This window comes from Bos grunniens, chromosome 5, assembly GCF_055505025.1.
Source record: "Bos grunniens cultivar Pamir isolate PY7600 chromosome 5, Bosgru_T2T1.0, whole genome shotgun sequence".
NCBI classification, from domain to species: Eukaryota; Metazoa; Chordata; class Mammalia; order Artiodactyla; family Bovidae; genus Bos; species Bos grunniens.
Genome location: NC_141169.1, coordinates 43,939,560 through 43,956,533, shown reverse-complemented (window position 1 = coordinate 43,956,533; position 16,974 = coordinate 43,939,560). Strand labels below are relative to the sequence as shown.

General features: G+C 37.9%; 1 protein-coding gene across 21 annotated transcripts in view; it reads left to right on the top strand.

Moving 5' to 3' along the window:
- Positions 1–16,974, top strand: part of CNOT2 (CCR4-NOT transcription complex subunit 2) — a 131,923-nt gene that overhangs the window by 68,679 nt on the left and 46,270 nt on the right. For 6 of the 21 annotated variants that reach the window (XM_086399986.1, XM_086399974.1, XM_086399981.1 and 3 more), the window contains one exon: positions 5,332–5,389. The exons of the other annotated variants lie outside the window; for them this stretch is intronic. In XM_086399986.1, coding sequence (XP_086256112.1) covers positions 5,369–5,389 — 21 coding nt within the window. In that variant the 5' untranslated portion in view covers positions 5,332–5,368. The remainder of the gene's footprint in view (positions 1–5,331; positions 5,390–16,974) is intronic. 21 annotated transcript variants of the gene reach the window in all.

The window sequence follows — 16,974 nt, the reverse complement described above, 5'->3', positions numbered from 1 at the left end:
TTTCAGCTTTAGCATCATTCCTTCCAAAGATATCCCAGGGCTGATCTCCTTCAGAATGGACTGGTTGGATCTCCTTGCAGTCCAAGGGACTCTCAAGAGTCTTCTCCAACACCACAGTTCAAAAGCGTCAATTCTTCGGCGCTCAGCCTTCTTCACAGTCCAACTCTCACATCCATACATGACCACAGGAAAACCCATAGCCTTGACTAGACGGACCTTTGTTGGCAAAGTAATGTCTCTGCTTTTGAATATGCTATCTAGGTTGGTCATAACTTTGCTTCCAAGGAGTAAGCATCTTTTAATTTCATGGGTGCAGTCACCATCTGCAGTGATTTTGGAGCTCAGAAAAATAAAGTCTGACACTGTTTCCACTGTTTGCCCATCTATTTCCCATGAAGTGGTGGGACTGGATGCCATGATCTTTGTTTTCTGAATGTTGAGCTTTAAGCCAACTTTTTCACTCTCCACTTTCACTTTTATCAAGAGGCTAACAGAAGCAGAAGATATTAAGAGATGGCAAGAATACACAGAAGAACTGTACAAAAAAGAGCTTCACGACCCATATAATCACGATGGTGTGATCACTGACCTAGAGCCAGACATCCTGGAATGTGAAGTCAAGTGGGCCTTAGAAGGCATCACTACGAACAAAGCTAGTGGAGGTGATGGAATTCCGGTTGAGCTATTTCAAATCCTGAAAGATGATGCTGTGAAAGTGCTGTACTCAATATGCCAGCAAATTTGGAAAACTCAGCAGTGGCCACAGTACTGGAAAAGGTCAGTTTTCATTCCAATCCCAAAGAAAGGCAATGCCAATGAATGCTCAAACTACCGCACAATTGCACTCATCTCACACGCTAGTAATGTTCAAAATTCTCCAAGCCAGGCTTCAGCAATACGTGAACCGTGAACTTCCTGATGTTCAAGCTGGTTTTAGAAAAGGCAGAGGAACCAGAGATCAAATTGCCAACATCCGCTGGATCATGGAAAAAGCAAGAGAGTTCCAGAAAAACATCTATTTCTGCTTTATTGACTATGCCAAAGCCTTTGACTGTGTGGATCACAAGAAACGGTGGAAAATTCTTCAAGAGATGGGAATACCAGACCACCTGATCTGCCTCTTGAGAAATCTGTATGCAGGTCAGGAAGCAACAGTTAGAACTGGACATGGAACAACAGACTGGTTCCAAATAGGAAAAGGAGTTCGTCAAGGCCGTATATTGTCACCCTGCTTATTTAACTTATATGCATAGTACATCAGGAGAAACGCTGGACTGGAAGAAACACAAGCTGAAATCAAGATTGCTGGGAGAAATATCAATAACCTCAGATAGGCAGATGACACCACCCTTATGGCAGAAAGTGAAGAGGAACTCAAAAGCCTCTTGATGAAAGTGAAAAAGACTGCTTGGGGCATATGAATTTATAAGTGCTCTTTTCTACTGGGATAAGAGTAGTGTAATGAAACTGAAAGAATGTATTGTTATAGATTAAAAGACTCTTGGTTTTAAGACACTATTTTTCACTTTCTGTCTATATCACTTTGGGTCAGTTAGGTTACATCTTTGACACTTGTATTCATGTTTGAGAATAAGATCTTTAAAAGATGATTTGTCTAGTTACAGAAACATTTTGATGAACAAATACAATGTAAAAGAAATGAAGAAAATAGAAAATCATCCTTAAACCATCACAGTAAAAGGTGCTGTAGGTAGTATCCATGGATGAATGCTCTAAATTAGTGAGCCAAAAATTAAGGACAGATATTTGCATGCTCTAAAAGTATTTTTTTCAGAATGTTTACTGTTTTCAAAAGGGAAATAGTGAGTTACAATGGAGAAAACTGGCAGATACACATTTTAACCAAGATCAAGGTTAGTATCACTTGTAATAAGACATTTTATCATCACATGATGCATATATTGGAATATATCCATCACATATGGTGCACTTGAGGACATGTCACATTTGTGGTAATGTGTCTTTAAAAATGTGTGACGTCAATCTAGTCATGACAAAACATCAGACCTACCCAAGTTGCAGGACATTCTGTAGTGTTAGCCACACTGGTATGACTGAAGACATCAGTGTTGTGAAAGACTGACGTAAAGTCCATGGTTGCAGAAGACTAAGGAAGCATAAAACTAAATATAATGTCTACCCTGGTACAGAAAAAGGAAGTTAGTGGGAAACTGGTGAAGTTGTTAGTTAATAGCTAATTTCTTAGTTTTGATACTTGTCCTAAGAAGATGTTACCACTGGAGGAAAATGGGGTATATGGGAATGCTGTCCTATTTTTAAACAGCTCTTTTGTGACTCAAATTATTTTTAAAAAAGTAAAGTGATTACTGGGTTTGTGGACAGTGTGTTAACATGTAGTTGAGTTAGCCTTTTCATTGGGACGGACCTCACTTTGTTAGTGTGTGACATTTATTTCTCTGCAGCAATTCAGTTTTTCCACAGGTAGTATCAAGGTGCAGTGGACGGGGTGATGCTTACATCTGACGGTGTTTGTAAGCAAGTTAAGGAAAGAAAGCTGAGGATCCCACAGTTCAGAATGTGGATCTTTACTTCATCTCTCAATTTTCAAGCCAGTGCCTCACCCTTACCTATACTTTGGCCAGCTTCTAAAATTTGAAGTCTATCCACTTGGGTTTTTCTGGAAAATAAGCCTTTCATATCTTATTGGAATTGTAAGAACTGGGTATTCATAATAACTGTGAAAGAGAAATATTTTCAGTCTGATGAGAGTATGTAGACCCTACCCTTCTGTGCCTCAATTGGAAGTAAAAGTACATCTTACAGAGATTTTGTTATGATTAAGTGAGGTAATATGTATAAAGTGCTTTGAGCCGTGCTTACCATTTAGTAAACACTCAGTACATGTTAGTGCGTATTTGTACCAGGCCCACACTGTGTTACCCTGTTCTAGCAGTAAATGGTTCAGCTAACTTTAAGGAGTATATATTCCCATGGACTACAGTGCAACCCAGTGGCTCTGAGTAGTATAATTCTTCTAGGGGGATTTTTTTTTTTTTTTTGCTAGGAAAGAAACATGTATTGTCTCATCGTATTAAACTGATAAATCTGAAATACTTGTGAAGCAACTTTTTTTAAGAAGACAATCTAACTTGAGAAAAAGTTTAAGAAATAGAAAAGTAATTTTAAATCCTGAAGTTTTTATTTACTTCTCATGGTATGGCATTCTAACCACTGAAGGTGTCTATTAGGTATTTTGGAAGTGGTTGTCAATTTCAGTGGGAAAAGGCCTAAAACAGTTTTATTCGTATGTTTCAGAAATCTAAAAATTAATTTTTGAATAATTCCATTACTTTTTAAAATAATTGTTGTCCTCATAAAACTTTCACATGTGCTGTAAGCACTGCATTGATGGGTTCCTGTCACATACCACAGGTAATAGCATGTGTGGAGTAAGAGGAGGACACATGCATGTTATGGGCCTATTCAGTGCCAGGCACCGTTCCAGATTCTGCAGAGACATAAGTGAACAAAGAGACAAAAATAAATTCTGTTCTCAGGGAGCTGATGTTTTAGAGCATAGGAAGACATTAAACAAAATAGATAAAATGCATTGTGTGTTATATGTTGACACATATAGGAAAAGGGGTAAAGGGTGCCAAGGGATTAGGACAAAGGATAGTATAATCTAAAATAGAATAGACAATGAAGTCCTCACTAGGATGGCTCAGTATCCGAAGTAAAGTGAGCCGAAGCCATGTAGCTACCTAAGAAGAAAGCTTTCCTGAAGTATACAAATACAAAAGCCTGAAGTCAGAAGTATGACCTTTGAGTTTGGGAAATATCAAGGGGAGCAGGGCAGTGTTGCAGGAATGGTGGGAGATTAGAGGTAATGAAGGGTAAATTCACTAAGGCCTGGAGGCCAGAGTAGTACAGGAGCACTATAAATGTGTTTTTCTTCTTTACTCGCTTTGATTTATGATGTTCTCTGTTCTGAGCATCTAATGGATAAAGTATTTAAGGGTATAAATGTAAATATTTAGCACATAGTAGGTGTTTACTGTTATGGCAAGCTGTTTAAAAGTATTTTAAAGGTCTTGTGTTCCCTTGCTAGAGGGATACTTTTCCTTTTTAATTGCTTCGTATAAAATAATTTGGTATTCTTTATCTTCAGTGAATTTAGTTTACAATTTTGGTGTTTTTTTGTTTTGTTTTGTTTTTACCCCCCAGGTTCTTTTGTCCATGGGGTTTTGTAGGCAAAAATACTGGAGTATGTTGCCATTTCCTCCTCCTAGTTTACGGTTTTATAGTATTTGCCACCTTCAGTAATATTTATGTTACTAAATAGATGTTATCTTTAAGTAACCGAAATGAACATTTTCTTTTATTAGCTTTATTAGTCATAATAATCAGAATCTAGTTTCCTTTGAATTGATAGTTTACTTTCTATATTATAAAATGAGGATTCTTATTCTCATAAAAGTCACATTTAAGTCCTATACTTAGATTTATTTCTCTAAAAGTCTAATTTTTTATCATCTAATTTGATTAGAGTTATATTAGTTAAGGGGGGTCCTTATTTGCTTTTATCAGAATGGAACACTTTTAAGAACTTAGTTTCCTCCCAGAAATTTTTTTTTGCCATTCTGTACAACTTGTAAAATCTTAGTTCAACAACTAGAGATAGAACTGGGGCCCCAGCAGTGGAAGTCAAACTCCTTAAACACTGGCCTGCCAGGAAATTCCTCCAAGGAATATCCTTATACCAAAAGTTATCCCTGGATTTTAAAAAGGTCACTAGTCTACTTTTAGGAATTTAAATACATCTAAGTAGCCCCGCTGTCATTTAAAAATTTTTCCTGGTTGATGGTGTTAATATTAATGTGTTTGAGAGCCTTAAATATTAAACGCTTAGGAGACCAAGAATATATTCAAGGGCCAGGTAGGCAGAGTATTTTAACATATTGTTCTGGACGTTTTTATGCTGGCCAGGTAAGCCCTATCCTCATTTTCTGTGTATAAGTTTGTAGGACTTCGCCTCCCACCCTCTGTTTTGAAGAGCACTTCGAATCGGTGTGAGAGGTGAATCTGGGGTTGGGGATAATGAAGATGTGAACAGGGAGTCATAATGTTGAAACTGGACGTTCAGATCTTTATAGCATGATTTCCTTATTTTTCAAAGAGCAGAAGAATCCCATCGTTTATCATGTTCTGGTTGGACTCCTTTCTTATCGTTTGCTGGAGTTTGAACTTCAGAGCTATGGTGTCAACCCTGCTGTAGTATCTCAGGGAAGCTCCTAGTGTGGGGCTGGTGTCATGGCTCACCCTCCAACCTTTCCTTCTTCACTTCAGCCTCCTGCTCTGAGCTTTCCAATCCCCAGAGTAGCAAATGTTGAAAGAAGTTGCACAGGTAAGTATGTGGTGGGAAAGGCTGGGGGAAAAGATGGTACTGTCATCAGTATTTTAAGGGTGGATGTTGGGCCATTTTACCAGTGAGTCATTTTGTTAGTTTAAAAATACGATGCTTCTTAGAATTATTTTTCATAAAATTACCTCATAAATTATTAAATAAAATCCTAATGTGTTCTAAGAAATAATTTTTTCTTATTGGATGTGAAAGAGGGACAACCTTAAACTGAATAAATCATAAATATTATAATGCAAAGGAAGGGTGTTAGATTGTTTTAAACTTCATATTCTCCACAAAGTATTGAAGGACCGAAAAAACTGATTTTCAGAAAAGAAGCTAAGAGAAGTCAGGGAAAGCATACATCCATAGAGTTAAAATTTTGCCATGTTTAGCTTGGTATCAGAAGGAGGCAAATTTTAGTTTCCTTCTGGTAGCTGTAGACATGCTGTCCTTCCCTTTTTCAAAGTTTTAGTCAGGTAGCTATATATTTTTAAAATTTGCAGGAATAGAAACTTGAAACATCTTTTTCCTCGAAATCTAGACAGGAAGACTGAAACTTTTCTACCCCTCTCTAGGTTTGAGGTTAGTAAAAATAAGTATAGAAGCAGCACAATACTTAGTACAAAGTTTAGCCAACACTTGAGTGAGCAAGTTCACCAAATTGTGTGTGTGTGTGTGCGTGTGTGTGTGTGTGTGTGTGTAAAATGCCAACACTCTTGACATTTTCTACTTGTCTTTCTTGTATCTTAAATCATGATCTAACAATGCAGCTTTTTTTCTTAATGCATACTTTTTAGAAATAGTTCTGTGACAGTATAGCCCTGGGTCTACACTTTATTATCATTTTAGGCTTTTGCTTCTCAGAAAGCCTTCAAAAATTCTTCTTTAGTTCCCTCATATCTATACCACGTGATTTTTATTCACTTGATTTCTAAATTCTTTTGCACATACTAAGATGTGCAAAATTATACCCAGGAAAAATTAATTTGGCCTGTGATTGCTAACATTTCTTCAAAGAAAGTATGTCAGGTTTAAAAAGGTTGGGGCACCAGGTATTTGGCATTTCGCATCTCAGAGCAGGGTCTTGAAATACAGAATCCTCAACAGTTTATCTCAGGTTCCAGGGTTTCTTAAATCTACTAGGAGGCTTAGAGACATCCGTATCTCCCAGCAAAGCAGACCATATGTCCAATATCTTGAATTCCCTTCCTCTCCCCTTTTTTAGAGCTCCCTACCTCTGACCCCATGTTTAACATTGGTTTAAGATATCCACCTTAATTTGAAAATTTTCTTTCATATTTGTTTTATATTCTGAACTTAACAGGCTTACTGTTATATGTTCTTCCAGTTGTATTCAAGGATAAAATAATGCTTATTTTAATTTTAGTCCATATTGTGTGAGTTCTCAAATCTTATTGCTGGTAAGGCATACCAGTTATAGTTGGTTCTTTAGTTAATATGTGATTGTTAGCACTTTTTGAGTAATTGAAGAATTTTGATTTTAGGATGATACAGTTATCTTTTAAAGCTTATATATTGATGGTTAAAGTTTGAATCTGTATGAGGCATATTGATACAAGCGACTGAGATTTTGGGAAAACCACAAAATCTATTTTACTTCAAATTGAAGCATGCACAACATATCCTCCCTAGATCAAAGTCAGACTGATAGGAGCATTTGTAGACTTTTTGGTAATACTCTACAGAATTTGTAGGTTTGGGGGAGGGGCACATCTTAAGGTATGGTGTACATACCAGACATGGGAACGTCATCTAGTAAGGCAGCTTCAGATACCAGATTGCAGTAACAGGTGTTGGATTAGAAAGAGTGATGTGTTTTCATCTCCCCTTGATGCCCTCTCTGTCTTTCTATGAAATGTGAGCTACCCTGTTTTGTGGGGGTGGCACCTCTTACAAAGTATTCCTGTAACTCCTGTAAAAAATCTTGTTCCAGAATATTTAACTACTCTCCAAGATAATTGTGGGTATGTTCATATAAGTCTCTGGTTTTCTGCTGAATCACGTTTCCATCCAGAGTTTCCTGTGCTGCCTTTTCAGAATTCATTAAGGCTTTTATTGCTCATTTATCAGGCCTTTTGCATTTACTAAAACTGTGAAGTGAATTGCTTTTATTTATTTCCTTATCAATTTAAGTTGATGATTTTAGAAATGATCAATTTAAAATGTATCTAAATCTTCACTTTTCTTGGATCCATCCTAAGCAGATTATTAAACTATTCATTATACATTTATTTATTAGTATCAAGCCACAGTATTCTAGAGCTAGTAGGACTTTGAGAGTAGTTTATTTTTTTAATAGAAGGAAAGATCATTTGTTTTTCCCTGCTGCTGCTGCTGCTAAGTCACTTCAGTCGTGTCCAACTCTGTGCGACCCCGTAGACGGAAGCCCATCAGGCTCCCCCATCCCTGGGATTCTCCAGGCAAGAACACTGGAGTGGGTTGCCATTTCCTTCTCCAATGCATGAAAGTGAAAAGTGAAAGTGAAGTCACTCAGTCGTGTCCAGCTGTTAGCGACCCCATGGACTGCAGCCTACCAGGCTCCTCCGTCCATGGGATTTTCCAGGCAAGAGTACTGGAGTGGGGTGCCATTGCCTTCTCCTGTTTTTCCCTAAAGACTTCCAGATATTAAATTCTTTGTTCTTTGAGAAGCTAATTTTTTTTCCAATGTTAGTACCTCTCTCTCCTTTTATTTAATCCCGTTTCAATTTTTTTTTTTAAGTTTTTTCTAGGAATGAAAATTAGTATTATTTATTACAGTTGTGAAGTAGGATTGGTAGTTCAGAATCCTGTTACCAAAAAATACCACTAGAACAGAAGTTCCTTGGGTTGTAAATATTTCTAGGTGGTAGTATATATTTGATATAGGTGCACAGTATTCTTGTTTCATAGAATCTGGGCAGTGTCTTAATGGATTTGACCTATCAACTTTTCCTAAAGGCCAGTATTGAAGATAAGTAGATTTCAGATATCTTAGCTTCTTGTGATTGGTTTCAGTTTGGTTTACTACATCTTGGTAAAGGCAGATAAATGTTAATTGCAATTGACTGTGTTTTTTTAAATTAATTTTCTGCCTACTTTATAGATAACAGAAAACTTCCGTGTATATGCATGTGTATGAAATGTTTTCTGATAGTGAATATGAAATTGGGAGGGCAAAATAGGCTAGAAGTCAAATTCTGTGTTCAGCAATCAGAATGAATTAGTAAAGTCTCCATTAGGGAAGCAGGAGTAAAAAACAGTCTTGTTACTCACACCCACTACCTATACTTGGCTCTCTTTATCCTTTATAATATAAGGTGATTACAGACTCTGTTGCTAAAGGTGAAAATTTGTTGGCTATAGAAAAGTCTTCATACTTTAATATTGTTAAATAGTTAATTTTGTGATGTGTCACAGGTATCAGCATGTTAACAGTAAAAACTCCTAGCTACTTTAGAAATGGAATCCCCAAGAAAATGTTGCCATTAGGTATTTGTTCTTATTTTAACCTAGTTGATAAATGTATTCTACTTGTTTAATGCTACAGTGTCTATTTCAGTAGCTTATAATAAAAATATAGTTTTATAATAACCATTTTAATTCCTTGAATGATTCAATTATGTTCATTATATTTTGAAAGTTAGTAAAAATATTAATTTGGAATATGAAACAGTAATTACTTTTTAATTGGTGTAGTAATGTTCTCTTAAGCATAATTTTATTCTAAAATTGTCTCTTTCTCTAAAAGAGATAAGATCAGTCTGATAGAGACTAGCTTTTGTTTCGCATACCTCTAGTCAGTTCATTCTCATTCTTCTGCTAACGGGATCTTTTTGACTTGCACACATATTTGATGTGGCACCCTCTACTTACCTCTTTTGCCCATTACTGCTTCTCCCATAATGAAGCTTATTGTTTTGGGAGAATACACACATTAAATTATTAGCTGAATGTCTGAGAGTCAGTGTACTATCATGGTTAAAATCGGGGACTCTAGCAAATTGTATGGGTTCATGGCCCTTCTTTGGCACTTATCAGATATAAAACCTTGGGTGCATCAGATATATGACCTTGGGTCATATATGACCATATATCTGATGCAGTTCTCAGTTTTCTCATCTAAAAATAAAGACTAAATAAGTGAACACATGAGGATTACATACATGTTACATAGCTCAGCTCAGTTCAGTTGCTCAGTCGTGTCCGACTCTTGAATCACAGCACGCCAGGCCTCCTTGTTCATCACCAACTCCCGGAGTTCACTCATACTCACGTCCATCGAGTCAGTGATGCCATCCAACCATCTCATCCTCTGTCGTCCCCTTCTGTTCCTGCCCCTAATCCCTCCCAGCATCAAGGTTTTTTCCAGTGAGTCAACTCTTCGCATGAGGTGGCCAAAGTATTAGAGTTTCAACTTCTGCATCAGTCCTTCCAGTGAACACCCAGGACTGATCTCCTTTAGGATGAACTGGTTGGATCTCCTTGCAGTCCAAGGGACTCTCAAGAGTCTTCTCCAACACCACAGTTCAAAGGCATCAATTCTTTGGCGCTCAGCTTTCTTCACAGTCCAACTCTCACGTCCATACATGACCACTGGAAAAACCATAGCCTTGACTAGATGGACCTTTGTTGGCAAAGTAATATCTCTGCTTTTTAATATGCTGTCTAGGTTGGTCATAACTTTCCTTCCAAGGAGTAAGCATCTTTTAATTTCATGGTTACAATCACCATCTGCAGTGATTTTGGAACCCCAAAAAATAAAGTCTGACACTGTTTCCACTGTTTCCCCATCTATTTGCCATGAAGTGATGGGACCAGATGCCATGATCTTAGTTTTAACTATGAAGATTATATAAATACATTTAAAAGCATTTAGAATATATTTCCTGGCATATAGTAGGTGGTCAATAAAAGTTATGTAATTATAGTTATGATACAGTATTTTCAGTGACTGTCTAATCCAAGGGTTCTGATTTGGTGTGAGAGTTTCAAAGAATGGGAGAAAGAGCATTCTAAGCAGAGGTATCATCTTATGCAGAGGTACAGAGGTGGAACCATCCCCAAGAAAAAGAAAAGCAAGAAGGCAAAGTGGTTATCTGAGGAGGCTTTACAAATAGCAGAACAAAGAGAAGCAAAAAGCAAGCGAGAGTGGAAAAGGTACATCCAATTAAACGCAGAGTTCCAAAAAATAGCCAGAAGAGACAAGAAGGCCTTCGTCGATGAACAGTGCTTAATAATAGAAGAAAGCAACAAAAGAGGAAAGACTGGAGAGCTCTTAAGGAAAATTAGAAACATAAGGGATCATTCTGCCCAAAGATGGGCACAGTAAAGGATAAAAATGGTAGAGAACTAATAGACCCTGAAGTGATCAAGAAGAGATGGAAAGAATACACAGAAGACTGTATATAAAAGATCTTAGTGATTAGTCACCCAGAGTCAGACATTCTGGAGGGCCTTAAGAAGCATTGCTACTAGTAAAACTAGTGGGTATGACGAAATTCCAGCAGAACTATTCAGATCCCTAAAGGATGATGCCATCAAGGTTTTTTCTTTCATTATGTCAGCAAATCTGGAAGACCCAGCAGTGACCACAGGATTGGAAAAGGTCAGTCCTCATCCCAATCCCCTAGAAAAGTAGTACCAAAGAATGTGCTAACCATTGGACAGTTGCACTCGTCTCCCATGCTAGTAAAACCATGCTTAAAATCTTTCATGCTAAGCTTCAGCATTATGCGAACCAAGAACTTCAGATGTCCAAGCTGGGTTTAGAAAAGGAAGAGGAACCAGAGATCGATTTGCCAACATTCACTGGATTATAGAGAAAGCAAGGGAATTTCAGAAAAACATCTATCTCTGTTTCATTGATTATGCTAGAGCCCTTGTGTGGATCCTGACAAACTGTGGGAAGCTCTTAGAGAGATGGGAATACCAGACCATCTTACCTATCTCCTGAGAAACCTGTGTGCAGGTCAAGAAGCAACAGTTAGAACCCTGTATGGAACAACTGATTGGTTTAAGATTGAGAAAGGAATACAACGGGGCTGTCTGCTGTCACCCTGTTTGTTTAACCTATATGCTGAGCGCATCATGAGAAATGCTGGGCTGGATGAATTACAAGCTGAAATCAAGATAGGTGGGAGAAACATCAACAACCTCAGATACGCGGATGATACCACTCTAATGGCAGAAAGCAAATAGGAACCAAATTAAGCTGAGGCATAAGGTTTGTGTTGAATTTTGAGATAATTACTACAGCAAAATTATGTGTTACTGTCATGATCTATGGAATCTTGGTTTGTATCCTTTAGGTAAAATTAAAAAGAGATATGAGTGAACTCCGGGAGTTGGTGATGGACAGGGAGGCCTGGCGTGCTGCGATTCATGGGGTCGCAAAGAGTCAGACACGACTGAGCGACTGAACTGAACTGAAAAATTGAAAAAAAAAAAAAAACTGAACTGAAATATGAGAGTAAGAAAGTAACAAATTCAGTGTAGTGGTTATGAATGTGACATCATATTGGTTGAGGGAGGTCTTCACCTAGATTTTTATACCTGATTTTCCTGTCTGTATACATGCCCTCTTAACCTGGCAATGAAATTTAACCTACTTTTCTTTACCACCTATCATTGTCCTTCCAGGCATCTTCCTTGTTGACTGTATTTAAAGTTTTTTGTTTCTTGGGCTTTCTCTCATTTCTGAGCACTTATCCATGCTGTCTCTGATGCCAGTTTCCTGCATCACTCACCCCACACACTTTGTGTTTTTTGTAATAAAAATTAACAAATTTAAATATATGTTCACATATTACTTTATAATAAGATCTTAAGTCTCTTTCCCTCAGTTAAAGTTAGATATTTCCTTATTTGTGTTCCCAGAGCACCTATACAGGTTTTCATAGAACAATTTTTTGTTTACAGGTGTTTTTCCTAGCTAGACTGTAAGCTTGTTCAAGACTTGGAGCTGTTACTCAGTTTTTGTGTTCATTAGCACAATTTTTGGCATAATTCATATGTTAGCATGTTCATTGAAATGTAAAGAGAGATCAGTCAGGGGTCTTAAAAAACTAGTCCAGATCTTAAACTAAGAAGGTGATAGGAAGAATGGCAAAAAACATGAAAACCATGTGAAGAATGGATAGAACGTGATGATATGCAGAACAAAGGAGGAGAGAACAACTTGGAAAGTCAGTTTTAAATATTACTGATTAAGTTGATTAAAATGTGCTTCTCCTCAGATAGAAATGTCCTAGCACAACTTTAAAATATGCTGCTGGAACCTTGGGAAATAGATTTCAAAATCAAGCTACATTTGTTTGCTATCAGGAAAAGGACTACTCTGCCGTGGATTATGTTTGTATTCCCTGGGAATAGGATTACATGCCTGAGCCAACATTTCCAGCATCATAGACAGTAAATGATTTTAGAGTAAGTTCCTTCCAGAGGTCTTGGTGAAAGAAAACTGTGCAAGATTAAATATCATCTGTCCTGCCTTGGATATGGTCTGTTTTTACTGTTTCGTATCTATCTAAGTTTTATTTTTAAAGTTTCATTTGTATTTGTCCTAGTGTTGTTTCTGTGACCGTTTAAAAAGCTCCAGGCCTTTTCTCTTATTCCTTCCCTTTTGTAATTACCATTCATCGCACCTGGATCAGGGGCCACTTTACCAGTCTTTGAAGTTGTTTGTTGGTTAAGATTATCTCACGTTTGAGGTTTTGTGAATTCTTCTGTGATTATTTTGACTTACTGAGTTTGGCTTTGAAATATTATATTTAGATGTTAGGAATGTTAGACCTTAGGAATTCATGGCTAGCCCTAATTAAGTAATGAAGATGTTTACTGGGAAGATCCAGCCAACTTAGTGCTTCTATTCTGCTTCTCAGTTTAATTCCTCTCTACTACATTTTGAGGGCAACTCTCTCTCTCTTTTTTTTTTTTTTTGCAGTGGGGGAGTGTCAGGCTGATAGAACTAGTGTATGCTAACCTACGTAATATATATATGTATGTATGTGTCCGACTGAACTGAACTGATGTGTGTGTGTATATATATATGCTGCTGCTGCTAAGTCACTTCAGTCGTGTCCGACTCTGTGTGACCCCATGGACGGCAGCCCACCAGGCTCCCCCGTTCCTGGGATTCTTCAGGCAAGAGCACTGGAGTGGGTTGCCATTTCCTTCTCCAATGCATGAAAGTGAAAAGTGAAAGTGAAGACTGTCAGTCGTATCCAACTCTTAGCAACCCCATGGACTGCAGCCTACCAGGCTCCTCCGTCCATAGGATTTTCCAGGCAAGAGTACTGGAGTGGGGTGCCATTGCCTTCTCTGGTATATATATATATATTCTGATTAGTGCTTATGGATTCAAAGCAAATAAAAAATGTCTTAGTTACCTGTTTTAGATCTGTGTTCAAAAAGGCTTAAGAAACATTGTTTTTGGTAGATACGTATTTTGTGTATTTTTCTCGGTGAAATCTCACCTTTAGCTTCTCCTTTGTTAAAATATCTGGTATGAGAGTTGAGAAAGAAGGTGGTCAGTTAAAATGGATGTAAACCCTTTGTATGTTTCCTTGAAAAAAGCTGAAAATTACATGTACCAAATATTTGAACAAATTTTATATGTAATGTAGAGTGAAGCATGATTTTGTTTTTAAATTAGTTTTTAAAATTTCTGTTTACTGAGTTGACTTCAATATATATGATATAACCAGTAATTTTAACATATTTTGGCCTAGTGTTGACATATCCCCTTTGATAAAAAGTAGATTTCTAGGTTCCTTTGATTCTTACCTATTCTCTTCCAGGGGTAATGTGAATATCTTACCCTTTCATATCCATCCATTCTTATACTCATTAATGTCAGAACTCTCTCAAAATATACCGTTTATACACTTCTTCATCACTTCTACCGTACCACTGTATTCTGAGCCACCATCGTCTCTCACCGACCTATTTCCCTGCTTCCACTCTTATCCCCTCTTGTCCATTCCTTACAACTTAGCTGCAGTCATATTAAATGTATACTTAAAGAAAATATCCCAAATTATGTCACTCTTAAACTGCCACCCAAATCCTCTTCTTTTTTTTTTTTTTTTAAAGCCATACTGTGCAGCTTGTAGGATTTTAGTTCCCCGACCAGGGACTGAACCTGGGTTTCAAATCCAATTCACATAAGTAGTCAACAGGAGCTAATTATAACAATGATAGTTCCTAGTATTATAGTTGATAAAATAATGATAAAGATGATTGGGTTTATTATTACGGGAAGGACATGAACCAACATTTTCGAGGTACAGGCCTGATAGCTTAGTTAGCTGACCTTACTACTTCCTGCTAAAGTCTGAGCAAAAGCTACTCAGCTAAATATGAACTACAGTCTGAAGACAACTTCTGCTTTGTTGTATATTTTTAGGCTATAAATCTCTTCAGGTATAAATATAGAAAGATATTTTTAAAGAAAGTATTAATTTGTTCAGTTCAGTTCAGTCGCTCAGTCGGGTCCGACTCTTTGCGACCCCATGAATCGCAGCACACCAGGCCTCCCTGTCCATCACCAACTCCCAGAGTTTACTCAAACTCATGTCCATTGAGTTGGTGATGCCATCCAGCCATCTCATCCTCTGTCGTCCCCTTCTCCTCCTGCCCCTAGTCCCTCCCAGCATCAGGGTCTTTTCCAATGAGTCATCTATTCTCATGAGGTGGCCAAAGTATTGGAGTTTCAGCTTCTGCATCAGTCCTTGCAATGAACACCCAGGACTGATCTCCTTTAGGATGGACTGGTTGGATCTCCTTGCAGTGCAAGGGACTCTCAAGAGTCTACTCCAACACCATAGTTCAAAAGCATCAATTCTTCGGTGTTCAGCTTTCTTCACAGTCCAACTCTCACATCCATACATGACCACTGGAAAAACCATGTAGCCTTGACTAGAAGGACCTTTGTTGCCAAAGTAATGTCTCTGCTTTTGAATATGCTATCTAGGTTGGTCATAACTTTCCTTCCAAGGAGTAAGCATCTTTTAAATTCAGTCACCGTCTGCAGTGATTTTGGAGCCCAAAAAAATAAAATCAGCCACTGTTTCAACTGTTTCCCCATCTATTAGCCATGAAGTGATGGGACCAGATGCCATGATCTTAGTTTTCTGAATGTTGAGCTTTAAGCCAACTTTTTCACTCTCCTCTTTCACTTTTATCAAGAGGCTCTAGTTCCTCTTCACTTTCTGCCATAAGGGTGGTGTCATCTACATACCTGAGGTTATTGATATTTCTCCGGGCAATCTTGATTCCAGCTTGTGCTTCTTGCAGCCCAGCGTTTCTCATGATGTACTCTGCTTAGAAGTTAAATAAGCAGGGTGACAGTATACAGCCTTGATGTACTCCTTTTCCTATTTGGAACCAGTGTGTTGTCCCATGTCCAGTTCGAACTGTTGCTTCCTGACCTGCATACAGGTTTCTCAAGAGGCAGGTCAGGTGGTCTGGTATTCCCATCTCTTGAAGAATTTTCCACATTTTATTGTGATCCACACAGTCAAAGGCTTTGGCGTAGTCAAGAAAGCAGAAATAGATGGTTTTCTGGAACTCTCTTGCTTTTTTGATAATCCAGTGGATATTGGCAATTTGATCTCTGGTTCCTCTGCCTTTTCTAAAACCAGCTTGAACATGTGGAAGTTCACAGTTCACGTATTGCTGAAGCCTAGTTTGGAGAATTTTGAGCATTACGTTACTAGCATGTGAGATGAGTGCAATTGTGCGGTAGTTTGAGCATTCTTTGGCATTGCCTTTCTTTGGGATTGGAATGAAAACTGACCTTTTCCAGTCCTGTGGCCACTTCTGAGTTTTCCAAATTTGCTGGCATATAGAGTGCAGCACTTTCACAGCATCATCTTTCAGGATTTGAAGTAGCTCAACTGGAATTCCATCACCTCCACTAGCTTTGTTCGTAGTGATGCTTTCTAAGGCCCACTTGACTTCACATTCCAGGATGTCTAGCTCTAGGTCAGTGATCACACCATCGTGATTATCTGGGTCGTGAACATCTTTTTTGTATAGTTCTTCTGTATATTCTTGCCATCTCTTCTTGATATCTTCTGCTTCTGTTAGGTCCATACCATTTCTGTCCTTTATCAAGCCCATCTTTGCATGAAATGTTCCCTTGGTATCTCTAATTTTCTTGAAGAGATCTCTAGTCTTTCCCATTCTGTTGTTTTCCTCTATTTCTTTGCATTGATCGCTGAAGAAGGCTTTCTTATCTCTTCTTGCTATTCTTTGGAACTCTGCATTCAGATGTTTATATCTTTCCTTTTCTCCTTTGCTTTTCGCTTGTCTTCTTTTCACAGCTATTTGTAAGGCCTCCTCAGACAGCCATTTTGCTTTTTTGCATTTCTTTTTCTTGGGGATGGTCTTGATCCCTGTCTCCTGTACAATGTCATGAACCTCCGTCCATAGTTCATCAGGCACTCTGTCTATGAGATCTAGACCCTTAAATCTATTTCTCACTTCCACTGTATAATCATAAGGGATTTGATTTAGCTCATACCTGAATGGTCTAGTGGTTTTCCCCACTTTCTTCAATTTAAGTCTAAATTTGCCAATAA